We start from the raw sequence: 16,137 nt of genomic DNA, 5'->3' as shown, positions 1-16,137 counted from the left end.
ACTCAGTACAAATATTTTATAGCCTGATTAACTTAAGGATGCTGTAAAACTATTTGCAAGCATTTCATGAGTGCATATTCACGCTACTGACATTTGGCCAATGGTGTTAATTTATAAACTACAGACTACCCGTCATTATACAGACAACCACTGAACTTAATTACCTGACCGCTTGCTCAGCAGTGAGGGCATCACAAGCATACCCAACAGACTGCTCAATAAGGGTATGGTGCAGTCATATCAATTTAAAAAATTGGAACAGTACATTTGATGAATATCTAGATCATATTGTTCATCGATGTACTTTAAAGATTTAACATCGAAATTCTGTACCAACCTTGGACACTATGGTAGTCGGTAACAAAAAAAAAAAAAAAAATGCGTAGCAATTAACAAGTGACGTAAATTTTAAAACAGTTTGTTTGAAAATAATTCAAAGTATTTGTATTGCAAAGTACATACACAAGTAACCAGGAGAAATTAAATCCAATTGTCAAGGTGGTTACTGTACCTTAACTCTTATTTTCAAGATTCAGCATGTCAAGCTAATGTTTTACTCTTGGTCGTTTCTTTATTTTTTGAAAATAACTGGTATTTATATATTATATATTTCTACTTGCATTTGAGATATGATGATCCAATTGTTTAATTAATGTTCAGTTTGCTTGTATTCATTTTTTATCATTCAGAGTATGCAACTCAGTTCAATATCATATATGAAATATATTCTGCAAATATAGTTTTAATTCCTTGAGATTTCTTCTACAACACATTTCATGATTTTTTATGGACATTATAGAACCATAATGACCTCTTTATTACATAAATTTCTAATTAGACACAGGTATTTCAGAAGGATGAAATCAAACACACAGTTACTAAAAAAGAAATTTCATTTTACAGGAATATTTTCACATTACAAACTTCTAGATTATAGCCTACAGGCAAAGTTCTTAAATCTCAATTTTCAGCTGATGAATCTAAAAAATAAACCAGCTGTACAGAACAGAAAACAAGTAAATGCAATTATGGGAATCATCTAATAGAAAGCTTACTAAATGAGTAAATAAGAAAAACTACAACTGCAGAGTCAGTTATTAAAAAGCTGCTTTTCCCTGGACTCAAGGAAAATAAAATTATCATGGCTTAAGGGGGAAAATACTGTACATACTGCAACAGCAGCTATACAAAAAGGTTACTTAATAAACTCCCAAACATTCAAACACTTTTGAGTGCCAAGTCAGCTGACTTTTCTCTCTGCAGTCCTTCACTCACAACCTAAAAACAAGCATATTGAAGAAATGTTCCATGCTAGAACAGCCATTCTTGGATAACTCTTGAAATCCCATGTTTATTTAACTTTGAAACTTCAGATGTACTTAAATACGTTGGAAAATGCTAAATATAACAGAAATGAAATGTATACAAAAAAAAAAATGAAAATAATAAAATGTTGAGACCACTTTCCTCCTCACAATAAACTGAGTAAAATAACTGGACTAAAACTGGCTTTCTGCAAGTTGGCCTTCTAGCAAGTTACTGTAGAGTAGCAGGCCATAAACTGATACTTCCTAAGGAAATAAACAGCAGATACACACATATTTACATTTCATTACTTACACCAAAGTGTTGCTAACCTGCTTATATGGAGCAATATTATAATGTACGAGTCTTACAAAATTGGCGCGTATCACAGGACAGAAAACGAAAATCTTAGCGTGGATCGGCATGTGAAATGGAACTTTCTCAAAAGAGGAGCTGAATGTGAGTCAGATACACATTAGATCTCAACTATATGTAAAATGGAGAAAGTGGACAGATTTTTTTTTTCAATCTACAGTGAATCAGGTCACCATAGATTTATTTTCATTTACAATTCCTTTAAAAAATATGTACAGGTCTTCTTAGAGCAAGTTCCAATATATGTGTATATTACAAGACACAAGTCTAAAAATTAGCTGTATAAAAGAAGTCTTGTCCACACATCACCCTAAAATATCCCAAAACATCCAATATATCCTTTCCATTTTCAGTTTAAATTTCAAAGCATTTATCTTTATTTATATTTATATTTATATTCAATATATATATATATATATATATATATATATATATATATATATATATATATATATATATATATATATATATATATATATATAAATATATAAATAATCATATATATACACATACACACACACATATATATATGCATATGCATATGCATATGCATATACACATACATATAAGTACATGTATACATGCATATAAATATAAATATACATATACATATACATACACATACATATATATATGCACACAGATACATACATACATATGCATGTGTGTGTAATGCACATGTACATATAGATACATGTATACAGCCATGCATACATACACATTATACATATATATACATATACATACATATATACATACAGTGTATATGTATAAAATCATACATATGTAAGCACTTTTGCTGTCTACAAATTATTTTTTACATTTTTTAAAATCCTACACATCATTCACTGATTATGCTTCCATAAAAGTGATCCTATTCATTTCAGAGGAACCACAAAATATTCTGAGTATGTGGATGGAGATTTCCTGATATTAGTTTTATTCTTAGTCCTTCACTAAATTTCTTAACGATAACAATCATTTAAAGGCAGAGGTAGTTTAGAAAAAGCTTACAAAATATCAGGATTAGGGGACTGACAATGCTTGTTAACAATATACAATACAAACCTGGGTACCTTTCAACCTGAGGAAGGCTAAATTTGACAATATTGACAGCTTACTACCCTTGATTTATGTGGACTATACTAATTCCAATTACAAATAACTTTTTCCCACAGGCTGTTGGAGTTATTGATCAAAATATTTACTCTTTTTGGATTTCACACACACACAGTGAAAATAAATAATAACCTCTTTCCTTTGCAAACTGCACCACTCTAAGAGTCTACCAGGAACCTTTTTTGCAATGTAAATGCACCATTCCTTCAAGTCTTGGAGAGTCCATGCTTCTTAGCAAGCGTGTCCTTGCCACACTCAAAGAATAGGGGACTGTGGCCTCCTCTAAGGATATGTTTGGAAGTCCATATCTCATGGTTCAATCTCTCACACTTCACATCTCAGCTCATTTCATACACTTTGTAACTAAAATTTTTTGAAGTTCTAAGATCCACTGCTCACTGAAGCTCTTTGAATGCAGAAGCAATAATGCCCACAGGCGATTGTCCAGGAGCAAGAACTAGATCCTAATGAACTCCTTCACAGTTAAAAGATCTTACCAAGATTGGTAAATTAAAATGAATGAGTCAATAGCTTATGGTACCCTGATTGTTACTGGAGTTTGGGTCAAGTTGCCTGTCAAAACGTTAGCATAAGATACAAGAGATCATTTTCTGTGCACATGGCACCAGTTCTTGCTAGCACCCATTTTTTGGTGGCACCATGATTGATTACATTAAAATTTCATATGCTCTTAATATGGAAACAAGAAAAAAAAAGAATCAATAAAAAAAAAAGAATTTCCAGAATTATTCCGTGCCCTTTTCGGCAAAATATCTCTTTGACAGAGCTGATGAATTCACATGTTGAAAAGCAAATCACGTCACTGCAGATGGTGATTGTCAACACAAAACATGTTTCCAGTATGTAGTAATAATTCAAATAGCTGAACAAAAAAAATAACAAAAAAAAAATACCAGGCAAATTCTAGACCATCTAGAGGAAGGAGAATTCCTGACCCTTCTACTCCTTGACAATAGTTATACTTTCTTGGTATAATCAGACGAATGGATTGCTCCTCTGATAAATATCGTTGGGATGGCTGTTCTGCTGGCTGATGTTATTCCTATTGGCACATTGCTGTAGGACAAAGGACAAGGATTTAGAATTCAAAATATATGAAATACATACATGATAATTAGGAAAGAAATGCATCAAATATCACCAAATGATGTGCATATATAAATATAAATATAAATATATATATATATATATATATATATATATATATATATATATATATATATACAAAAAATATAATATATAATATATCTCATAGCTCATCTTGAACCAATCAAAACTTACCGCTTGCTTCCTCTCCCACGTCTTCATGGCTAGCTTATATTTCTCAAATTCGTGGCACCAGTCACTGTACACCTGGAAATAGAATAATAATTTGTATTTAGCAAAGGAAAAAATAGACAATCAATTGTCAGAATATACGGTATATCTAGTAAAACATGATGATGACCTGCATAATCATGTACCAGCATAATAATAACCAAAGTCATAATAATAATACCAGTAATACCAAAACTAATGATTATTCTAATATCAGTAATAATAATAATAATATGATATGATAATAATAATGCTAGTAATAATGAAAATTGCAGTAATATTACTATTAACAATTATACTACTACTACTAGTATTACTTCTTTCATTATTAATAATAGTAATTATAGTAATGATGATAATAATATTAATAACAATAACAATAATAATAATAATAATAACACTGCATTAACTATGGGATATATTATAATTATTTACATTAAACTATAGATTCCACAGTGTATTCCTGTAGATCAAGTTTTTTATATATCTTTTGCCTATCATTTCATATATATATATATATATATATATATATATATATATATATATATATATATATATATATATATATATATATATAAAATGTTCTCTTTCTCTGTACAAAAGTAAACCTTATTTTCTTCAAATGCTAAAAAATTGCCAAATCCATAAAAAATATATTTTCTAACTTCACATACTTCCCATCAACACATATATATAATCTGTATTTGTATGCACTAAAGACCCTACCTTCTGGAAATCATTGGTGCGAGCAGGGGCGGAGCAGCGGTGTGCATCAACGGTAATGTTGTAAGAGCAGACAATATCTCCTCCCATCTTGCAGTCATAACGTCCAGCATCAGCTTCATTTACATTCATCACCACCAAGCCATGTTCTGAAGTCTCAATGTATTTGTCTGGCCTGTGGGAGACGGAAAAAAAGAAAAACAATAAAAAAACACGTAAACTTTATCCCAATGGCAGACGTTCAACCAAAAATATTCATCACACTATTCATCATCACTTCTGCAGTTGTTTGTGTGTGATCTTGGGTGTATATTCCTTTCCCTTTTCTCTAGATCCCCAATGTTATTCATTTTATACTTGTCTCCACATTCATAAAAAAAAAAATAAAAATATCCTTAAAAATATTGTGCTATTTACTGGATGGGTAACATCTCTTTATTGTATGTGCAATGAGAATTTCCTGGAATTTTTAAAAACACATTGCTTTCTTCTTCAATGGACTACCTAACTTGACTAAAAATAAAATATAAGAATAATGGTGCTATCACACAAAATCTGGGAGAGCAAAAGAGAATTCTGCTACCCTAGTTTTGTTTCATACAACGCTGTCAATACTACTCACAACAAGTCAGTCAATCATTCTTTATTTGTATTAATGTACAAAATTCCCTAAAGAAAACTAGAGACCTATATTCACATCTGCTCCTGACCTGAAATCCTATTTTCATAGAAACTGAAGTTATAGTATTTAGAATTCTCTCCATTATTTTTCTTCTACCATTGGAAACACTTTTCTTTGCTTGTCTCTAAGCGGATTTTGATATCAAAGATTCTAGAGATATATTTAAGTGTATGCTATGGACAACTTTTCAAAAAAATTTAGTAAGATCTTTATATTTTTCTCTATTAACATACATTTTCAAAATCTTGGGTATAAAATTATTTACATTATCAAATAAAAGACTGTTAATCAGCCACTTACCTGTATCTGATTTGGTATTTGCCCTTGTCCTTGGAATAGTGATGCCAGGTAATATCCTTGAGGGAGATGGGACGGGGAAGCTTCACTGCACAGCCTAAGTGGATACTCTGCCCCCAGGTCACTACCATTTTCTTCTTGGCAATGCAAGCATCACAGAGGCCAGGAGTTGTACCCATGACATCCTGCAGAAGTCTGAAAGAGGAGTAGGTCTAAGTACTCTCATAGCGACCATACATAATTGTTAACTGCCCAATTATGTTGACTACCACTAACATATTTATACAAAAATATTGAACATTAATATGGGAGAGAGGATGCAAGAGAGGATTATATCAATAGGTTCATGGTTATATAAATAACTTATCCATAGATCAATTAGCAAAGTATTTCTATAATTTTCTATCCAACAGTCTTAACATTAATCTAATTCTGTTACAGTACAATGAAGATCTTGTAGATATTTCCAAGCTTAACCATTCATTTTTTTTCTCAGATACCATATATGATAAAAAAATAAAGCTTACCCTGGCTCATACGGCTTGCAGGTATTAGCATCCTTATCCCATCCGCAGTATGGGTCATGGGAGCAGCGGAGGCAGTTGTCATATCTCCCTTTGCACATGTAAAGATCCACTTGGCGCACCCGCGTGTCAGACGATACATACAAGGACTTGTGCTGTAAGGTTCAAATACTCGTTACTTGTTGCAAAAAATCTCAAATATAATTCCAGTATTGATGCCATTCTATCTCTGCTCCTCCAAAACCTTTTGAACTTGATCAGAAATGTTATCATAGTATTAAATAGACTACAAAAATATCACCTAACTATTCCAATAAGTAAACTCTTTGTTACCTTCTTGGAGATCTGGATAGCTCTAATGGGCTCTGGAGTTGTAACTTCATACACATCAAGAAGTTCGGAATGTGAAACTCCATCCACATCCATCCACTCAACCACCTTGTAGACACGGCCTTCCACTGCAAAGGTAAGACGCATTTTATATTAGTGAACAGTTAAAAATAAGTGTGTTATAACTGAAGCATTCCCAGAAATAAGAACTGTTTATTCAAATCTAACAGCAAATTAAAACAAAACCGTAGGAACAAACAAACAATACTTACATGAACCAGCATAATAAACGGTATAAGTGTTCTCTTGCCCATAAGTGCCTCCAGTAACCTTATCTACTACCAGGTGTGTAAAGATTAGATCACGCTTGAAGAACACTGGCTTGTTGTGTTCGTGAGCCACCGCTTCATCCATCAGAGGATGCGACTGGAGGAATGTCAGCACGTTGTCTGTTGGTAGGAATGCAAGGCCATCATCATCAATCTCTCATTAAAGACATTACAGAAAGGTGTGTATTTCTCACCCTTTTAAAATTACATACTTGCGTCTTCTACATCTGACAGGTTTTGCCAATATTTCTCAACACCATGTACATCAATATTAATAAATCACCACAGTAATTGATTCATATACCACTCTCAGTGGCATGACATACCTACTGTTATATTTATCAAGGACCATCAAAACACATTTATTACTTTATGAATATGACAGTGACAACATAAATAATGAATCAAAAAGGTTAATGACGACATTAATGTTATTGACACTTTTATAAGTCAAGTCAAAGGAATATTATTAAAATGTAAAGGAGTTACAAGTTTCAAACAAAATGCAGGCATCTAAAAAGGCATAATTCATGAGACTAAAGAAACTCCATCTCGTCTTCGCCAGCAGATTAAGCTGACACTAATAACAGGTAAGAAGACGGAGGGAAGTGGAGTTACCGTTCCGTCCTGAGAGTTGGTAGCGCCAACTGAAAGAGGCGAAGGGAAGGGAAGGGAAGGGAAGGGAAGGGAAGGGATGGGATGTAAAGAGAGCAGAAGAAATAGGATGGGATGTAAAGGGAAGGGAAGAGAAGAGATAGGATGGGATGTAAAGGGAAGGGAAGGGAAGAGATAGGATAGGATGTAAAGGGAAGGGAAGAGAAGAGATAGGATGGGATGTAAAGGGAAGGGAAGAGAAGAGATAGGATAGGATGTAAAGGGAAGGGAAGAGAAGAGATAGGATGGGATGTAAAGGGAAGGGAAGAGAAGAGATAGGATAGGATGTAAAGGGAAGGGAAGAGAAGAGATAGGATGGGATGTAAAGGGAAGGGAAGGGAAGAGATAGGATAGGATGTAAAGGGAAGGGAAGGGAAGAGAAGAGATAGGATGGGATGTAAAGGGAAGGGAAGAGAAGAGATAGGATAGGATGTAAAGGGAAGGGAAGGGAAGAGAAGAGATAGGATGGGATGTAAAGGGAAGGGAAGGGAAGAGATAGGATGGGATGTAAAGGGAAGGGAAGGGAAGAGATAGGATAGGATGTAAAGGGAAGGGAAGGGAAGAGATAGGATGGGATGTAAAGGGAAGGGAAGAGAAGAGATAGGATGGGATGTAAAGGGAAGGGAAGAGAAGAGATAGGATGGGATGTAAAGGGAAGGGAAGGGAAGAGATAGGATAGGATGTAAAGGGAAGGGAAGGGAAGAGAAGAGATAGGATGGGATGTAAAGGGAAGGGAAGAGAAGAGATAGGATGGGATGTAAAGGGAAGGGAAGAGAAGAGATAGGATGGGATGTAAAGGGAAGGGAAGGGAAGAGATAGGATGGGATGTAAAGGGAAGGAAAGGGAAGGGAAGGGAAGGGAAGGGAAGGGGAGAGATAGGATGGGATGTAAAGGGAAGGGAAGGGAAGGGAAGGGAAGAGATAGGATGGGATGTAAAAGGAAGGGAAGGGAAGAGATAGGATGGGATGGCAAGGGAAGGGAAGGGAAGAGATAGGATGGATGTAAAGGGAAGGGAGAGATAGGATAGGATGTAAAGGGAAGGGAAAAGGGAAGAGAAGAGATAGGATGGGATGTAAAGGGAAGGGAAGAGAAGAGATAGGATAGGATGTAAAGGGAAGGGAAGAGAAGAGAAGAGATAGGATAGGATGTAAAGGGAAGGGAAGGGAAGAGATAGGATGGGATGGCAAGGGAAGGGAAGGGAAGGGAAGGGAAGAGAAGAGATAGGATAGGATGTAAAGGGAAGGGAAGAGAAGAGATAGGATGGGATGTAAAGGGAAGGGAAGAGAAGAGATAGGATAGGATGTAAAGGGAAGGGAAGAGAAGAGATAGGATAGGATGTAAAGGGAAGGGAAGAGAAGAGATAGGATAGGATGGAAAGGGAAGGGAAGAGAAGAGATAGGATGTAAAGGGAAGGGAAGAGAAGAGATAGGATAGGATGTAAAGGGAAGGGAAGAGAAGAGATAGGATAGGATGTAAAGGGAAGGGAAGAGAAGAGATAGGATAGGATGTAAAGGGAAGGGAAGAGAAGAGATAGGATAGGATGTAAAGGGAAGGGAAGAGAAGAGATAGGATGGGATGTAAAGGGAAGGGAAGAGAAGAGATAGGATAGGATGTAAAGGGAAGGGAAGGGAAGAGAAGAGATAGGATGGGATGTAAAGGGAAGGGAAGAGAAGAGATAGGATAGGATGTAAAGGGAAGGGAAGAGAAGAGATAGGATAGGATGTAAAGGGAAGGGAAGAGAGTGGATAGGGTAGGATGTAAAGAGAAGGGAAGAGAGAGATAGGATGGATGTAAAGGGAAGGGAAGAGAAGAGATAGGATGGGATGTAAAGAGAGTGGAAGAGATAGGATGGGATGTAAAGGGAAGGGAAGGGAAGGGAAGGGAAGGGAAGGGATGGGATGTAAAGAGAAGGGAAGAGATAGGATTGGATGTAAAGGGAAGGGAAGGGAAGGGAAGGGAAGAGATAGGATGGGATGTAAAGGGAAGGAAAGGGAAGGGAAGGGAAGAGATAGGATAGGATGTAAAGGGAAGGGAAGGGAAGAGAAGAGATAGGATGGGATGTAAAGGGAAGGGAAGAGAAGAGATAGGATAGGATGTAAAGGGAAGGGAAGGGAAGAGAAGAGATAGGATGGGATGTAAAGGGAAGGGAAGAGAAGAGATAGGATAGGATGTAAAGGGAAGGGAAGAGAAGAGATAGGATAGGATGTAAAGGGAAGGGAAGAGAAGAGATAGGATGGGATGTAAAGGGAAGGGAAGGGAAGAGATAGGATGGGATGTAAAGGGAAGGGAAGGGAAGAGAAGAGATAGGATGGGATGTAAAGGGAAGGGAAGAGAAGAGATAGGATGGGATGTAAAGGGAAGGGAAGAGAAGAGATAGGATAGGATGTAAAGGGAAGGGAAGAGAAGAGAAGAGATAGGATAGGATGTAAAGGGAAGGGAAGGGAAGAGATAGGATGGGATGTAAAGGGAAGGGAAGAGAAGAGATAGGATGGGATGTAAAGGGAAGGGAAGAGAAGAGATAGGATAGGATGTAAAGGGAAGGGAAGAGAAGAGAAGAGATAGGATAGGATGTAAAGGGAAGGGAAGGGAAGAGATAGGATGGGATGGCAAGGGAAGGGGAGGGATGGAAAGGGAAAGGGAAAGGAAGGTGAGGGGAAGGAGGGAGATCCTTGGTTCCCGCTCGGTTCGATTACCAGATGGCGTGAGGACAACTCTACTTGTGCCACTCTAGTCCCCAACACAACGCGAGTCTCGGCGGGGGGTGGGGGGAGCTTTTTATATCAAGAATTAATAATATACACGAGATGCCGATATCAATGGCATCAGAGCCAGTTTATCGCTACTCCTAATCACAAACGATGGCTATTGTCGCGTGGATATCAAATGGGCGATAAACATCAACTGGCATGATTATTCTCCAAACGTCTTTGTTGATTTCAATATAGTACCGGAGGAAGTCGAGTATACAGAATGACCAAAGAGGAATCCTCGCTTTCCTGACATGGGACAATAAATAACAATGGTCACCTGGCATTACTAATATCGTGTTTCGGTCTTAAATATGACAATGTAAACAACAGAAACAAGAACCGCCTCCACGCATGCCACATAAGTCACTGTCACAGAAACTTTCATGAACGAGCCGACCCACTGCGACGTAACAAGCAAAACGACCTCGGGGGTGGAACTACGGCGTTGTGGACGCAAGCGCTATTTATAAGGACGAAGGCACAACTACAAGGAGTGTCGACTAATGAAGGACGAGTACCAAAACCACACGACAGCCGTTCCTACTTCAAAATGTGAATTATGCCCCCAAGCCACCATCTGCAAGTCAATTTGAGAACAATCAGCATATATATCGTCTATGAACCTTCTAGACAGGGCACTCCCTCTCCTCGTAACCACACGGCTCATTACTTCGGCCTCGCATTCTACACTTCAGTCTACCCCCTCGCAGGCAAGCTCGAGTGGCGCATACTTTCGACTTCAGTTTCCTATAACGGACTGGTCTTTCTGTGACACCACGGTGCGACCTGGCCAATCCACACGTGCCTCAATGAACAGCGAGACTATCCTTGAAAATTGGTCTGCGTTCACGTTCATACATTCAGTAGATCATTATTCGGATGAGTTTGATCATTCACACGCCGGCGACGAAACTCATTTCCAAGAGAGCAAGTCCCCCCTCCCCCCTCCCCCCTCCAGCATGTGAGGAGGCAGTACCCACCCGGCCTGTCCTGCTAAACGGGGTCGCGTGTATAATATCAATTAAGTATATGGCCGGCTCCTACCATTTCGTGAGGTCACAATTCAATCTGGCGAAGGGTGTCCTCGGCCCACCATTCCAACCTATCACCCGAGGAGAAAAAAAAGGGCGGCTGAACCTTCGGGATTGATAGCCTGAGTTTTTTTTTTCTATCGTCCATGTCCTCACAGTGGTATGGAAGACGCCTGGCCCGACTGCTGGGACCGGGGAGTCGCTGGGAAGCAAGGCGCGCGTGCTTGATGAATTCTTTATGGCCTTTGACGTACTGCCTACAACCACTCTGTATTGACAATTCTCTTTCAAGTAAGATTTAAAGCTACGTCATAACAAATAAATCGTAAAGGTAGCTTAATGTTCCCCTAATATCCAGGTTGGCGGAGGCGGCGCTACCTGGGTGGCCGCACGTGCAGGGGCGTCGCTTCGGGCAACATTGCCCCCAACGACCCCGCGCTCTCACCTGGATTCTGACGTTAAAGGAAGGACAATATAAAGTCGCTTCTGGCGTGACTAATGCATGACACGCAAGAGCCCTTTCGGCTTGAGCAACCCGGCGACAATTTGGTGACACATGACACGATATACGGACTGGAATACGGGCTTAAATCACGCATGCGAAGCGGGTCGTATTGAACTCTTCGCGCGGCTTACGGAAGGTCGAATTTGCTTTGGCAGCTGAATTTGGTAACGTTTGCGCGAAGCTCGTAATGTTGTCATTGACGCTATAGTTACCGGATAAAATGTATTTTATTCTAGAAGGAAAGCTAACGACTGTCGTGTATGCTGGTAAATTAAAAACAAAAAACAAATAAACATGGCACGTAATACAGTGCCAGCGCGACCCTTTTTCATCTTTTAGCCGGGGAAGTTGGAAAAGGCGGGGAGTGGAGGGGGTAATCCGAACATGACGCCCGCATCACCTACTGTTACACCATATAACTTGAACTAAATATAACAAGGTCCATTGCATCGTCATATTCAAATGCTATATCATGTTCTTATTGTCCTACTACGCCTCCTCACCTATCTATGGTCACGTATTTCAGCATATGGATATAATACCACAGGCAGAGCGAACATAAATGTAGAGCGCACTTGTGCCGGGTCCGAGATGTTCCTTCCAGGAGGGAACCCACCAGGATACGCAGCCATGCAGAGCCTCATGACGTTTGAGCAAAGTGGATGAGGACGCGGCGACGAGAGGAGCGCGGCCCAATTGGCCCCCCGCGAGGCTCTCTTACACGTGGCCTAACGAGCGCACACAAGAACCCAACCCGGCCGACTTGTCTACATAGTGACCGCCTCGGGCCCGGCTCCTCTTAATTACTTTAATAATTATCACCGTGAATACTGGCTCACAAAAGCGCCCACCGGGGGGTAAGAGACGATGGAGGGGGCACTAGGAACATCGAGGGGCTGGGGGGTGGGAGGGGCGCACTGGTCGGTGGGCGTTGGATATTCTCTACGGGAGAATACTTTGGATGTCACTCTACAATCCTCGTCTTGAATATAGTCGAGCAGCATCGCTGTCGCAAAAGCGAAAGATCAAATCCGGCGACATCAGAGATTTCATCCAAATACAGGCCGAGAACATGGCGCATGAATGAAAACTCACCGCAGACATTTCATGACCTCGTATAGCCATGCGCAAATTTCCCCATTCATGGCGCCAGCGCAGATGGGTCTTCTCTGTGATGATGAATGCACACCACCTCTAGTACTGTGCACCGGCGGTTGTGCAGATGGGAAAGACAAGGGAGGAGGGACACAGGCGGAGGCAGTGGAACGACAGTTGACAGAACGAAGTGAACAGGGCAGACCAGGATAATGGCGCTCGTAAAGGTGTGGGAGGGTTGCGGGCGTGGCCACACCCTTGCAGTTGCGACACTGGACGACGGTTCCCCCCGAGGAGGGCGACCGCAGATGGTCCCCGCGGGCGCTGCCAGGAGTCATGTACAGGCTAAAGGTAAGCTCGTAAAACCTTGCGCGTGACCATGATCCTGCGTCCCACTATCCCTCCGACCCCGCCCCGCGAGGCCCATCCTAATCCTTTGACCCGAGCCGACAATCCCCCTCCATCTCGCTTTTCCGGGGCACGTACTGGCACGACGACCTCCCTTCTCCTCCCCTCCCGCCCAGCCACATTCCCCGTTGATGGCACCTCTACGCCCGCGCCCGGACGCCATTCATTGGGGCGTAAAGGGGGATGTATAGCGCGTGGCCCTTCCATCCTCCGGCCGTCGGCACACACGAGGCGCTCACCTGGATGCTGTGGTGCTGTGACCCCGCCGAGGGGATTAGTATGGCGGCGAGGCATAGGATGCGTGCTCAGCACAGGGGGGAAGAACTAACGTAAATTAATATTGTAATGATGCCATAAAGCAGAGTAAGCTAATTGCATGAGTATGATAAGCACACAATACAAGCGGCGAATAAATGGAAGAGGCAGGAGCGCATTAGGACGTGGCCTCTCGTAAAGGTAAGTCGTAAAGGCCGCACGCCTCCCTCCAGATGGGGATCGATGCTGGCGCCGGACAGGTTATGGTGCATTATACCCGCGGGGGGCTCCGCTCCCCAGGGGACCACTTCCTAGACCCTGGGATGCCGCGGCGAGACGCCGTCTACGAAGCGGGGGAGGAAGAGTACTAACAAACAACTTCCATCGAATAACGTCACGGTGGCCAGGGGGTCAATCCGAAGCCAGCTGCAGCTTCCCGACAGCCTTTCCCCGGCGCTCTTCCGTCACACTGAAGCCTCCGCCCTTGATACACACCGCGTGTGGTGACGTCATCCGAACAGCCATTTCCTGGATAGAGGCTCAAACCTCCCGACCATTTCACGATTGTTGAGGAAGAAGAAAAGGACACACCGGAAATAGAGGTTTGCCCCCACCCCCCCACCTCCCAACCCCGAGTGGCCCTGCACGCAAACCGATCATCAAATAACCCAACTATGTCCACTGTAGCCCTCAAGGAATCTACCAGCATAACAAGCAACACGCAGTTGATGTCAAGTATTCACCGCTCCTGCCACTATCACGCAGCCACGGCACACACTACAGCCGTTCTAGGTTAGTCAACTGTGCCGGTTCGATACACTAATCTCACTGAACCCGAAGTACGACAAGAACACCAAGCTCAAATGCAAATATTTTTTTTCAAGTAATCTAAGCAAAGTTCGAGTTCCCTGCGGACGTCCATGTTGACAAACTGATTATATATCTTTTTCCTGTACGTGTTTTGATCGCGATGTACAGCTACGTCCCACGCAGACTTGCTAGATATGATTTTGTGCCGTGTTGACTCACTTCTCTTAAACTTGGTCTCGTATTGATTGGCAAATCAAAAATATTCTAGCTACCGACCACCGCATTTCTGATTAGCCAAGCGCAGCACTGCGATTTGGCGCAGTATTACGTTATGTTCAAGCCGAAAGTGCATTTCTATCCTAATCAGCATATAAATAGACAGCCGAGTTTATGATTTCCCGAAATAATATTTCTTAGTCGTGCTGTGACCAGGACTCTTTGACAACATGCAGAGTGAAGCAATAGGCAGAAACGCCGAAAATCGCTGGATGTAGAAGGACAAGCTCCCTACGAGGGGTCTCATTATTGCAAAGTGTAAATGTCAATCGCAGGACCAATGTCTGCACTTGGCCCTCACCCTCACTCGCGCTCCGCCCTGTCGCCTGCGTGTACGTCTGCAATATTTATGGGGGGCTGCTGTATTTATGGGGGATCTGTTTACGTAATGGCCTCCACGCATGACAGCCGAATGACACGCTCATTAATGCCGTGCCATCGCCATGTCCATCTGCGGACATTTCACAGAGCTATATTCCCCGCAAAGAAGTTAATTAAGCCAAAAATAAGCGTCCCGATAAATTTCCAGGCGAAATTTTGGACTGCATGAGCTTTTACGTTAGAAAAAAACTTCCTTTATCTCAAGACTTGGGCCAAACTTACCTGGCAAAGTCTGCGTGTCGTTGACGCACTGCCCCGGCCTGGGCTCGGGCACCTTGGAGGTGAGGACGGGCAGCCAGGCGGAGGAGGAGGTGGCCTGCTCCTTGAAGCGCCCGAGGAAAGCGTCTTGGATGTCGTCCAGGCTGAAGGTGCAGATGGCCGACCCCATGAGGCCGTTCATGCTCGTGGTGAAGACGGCGTAGAAGCGGGAATCGTCGCCGGGGATCTTGTACACAGACTCTGCGAATGGAAAACTTATTAGCGAGATATATTTAAAAAAAAAACACGACTTACCCTGGACAACGGCAAAAAAACTACCCTTCATTATTTCTTGGAATATGAATGATTTTCGCGAGGTCGCGTTTCACTAAAACACATTACAGCGAACCGGAGAATTTCTCCACATTACCTGCCATCGTTACAAGATTCCATACGTGAATTATAACATACTATCCTGGCGGTTTAGAACAGCAAAACAATCCTGACGTGTGCAAATACTATCTGAATTCATCACTCCGAGGTTAAACCCTATTTCATTTGTAGACATACGAACTGCCGGAAACCTATCATTCCCCGGCGAATGACGCCGGATGGAATGCGTTCCGGAGAAAATGTCGGTCGAAGGTGAAAGAAATTATAAGTGTGGTTCTGTTTACACATCGGAAAGGTGCATTAACAAGCGTTACGGTATGCCTTGTGAAAAAAGGTCTGCCGCATCACAATCGGCAGCC

The 16,137-nt window shown here is 41.3% G+C and overlaps 1 protein-coding gene across 1 annotated transcript in view; it reads right to left on the bottom strand.

Annotated features, from left to right (window-relative positions):
- Positions 1-875: 875 nt before the first annotated feature.
- The window catches only part of Sema2a (Semaphorin 2a), a 202,943-nt gene continuing 187,681 nt past the window's right edge, over positions 876-16,137 (bottom strand). The window contains exons 8-15 of the mRNA XM_043028026.2: positions 15,410-15,646; positions 6,966-7,142; positions 6,697-6,821; positions 6,367-6,518; positions 5,843-6,034; positions 4,864-5,035; positions 4,102-4,173; positions 876-3,876 (exon numbers count right to left, since the gene is read on the bottom strand). Of these exons, the coding sequence (XP_042883960.1) occupies positions 3,796-3,876; positions 4,102-4,173; positions 4,864-5,035; positions 5,843-6,034; positions 6,367-6,518; positions 6,697-6,821; positions 6,966-7,142; positions 15,410-15,646 (1,208 nt within the window). The 3' untranslated portion in view covers positions 876-3,795. The remainder of the gene's footprint in view (positions 3,877-4,101; positions 4,174-4,863; positions 5,036-5,842; positions 6,035-6,366; positions 6,519-6,696; positions 6,822-6,965; positions 7,143-15,409; positions 15,647-16,137) is intronic.

The sequence above is a fragment of the Penaeus japonicus genome, unplaced genomic scaffold, assembly GCF_977035675.1.
Source record: "Penaeus japonicus unplaced genomic scaffold, GWHDUDI00000001_assembly GWHDUDI00000027, whole genome shotgun sequence".
Taxonomy (NCBI): Eukaryota; Metazoa; Arthropoda; class Malacostraca; order Decapoda; family Penaeidae; genus Penaeus; species Penaeus japonicus.
Note: the sequence above shows the minus strand (reverse complement) of the source record. Positions and strands in the feature narration are given on the sequence as shown.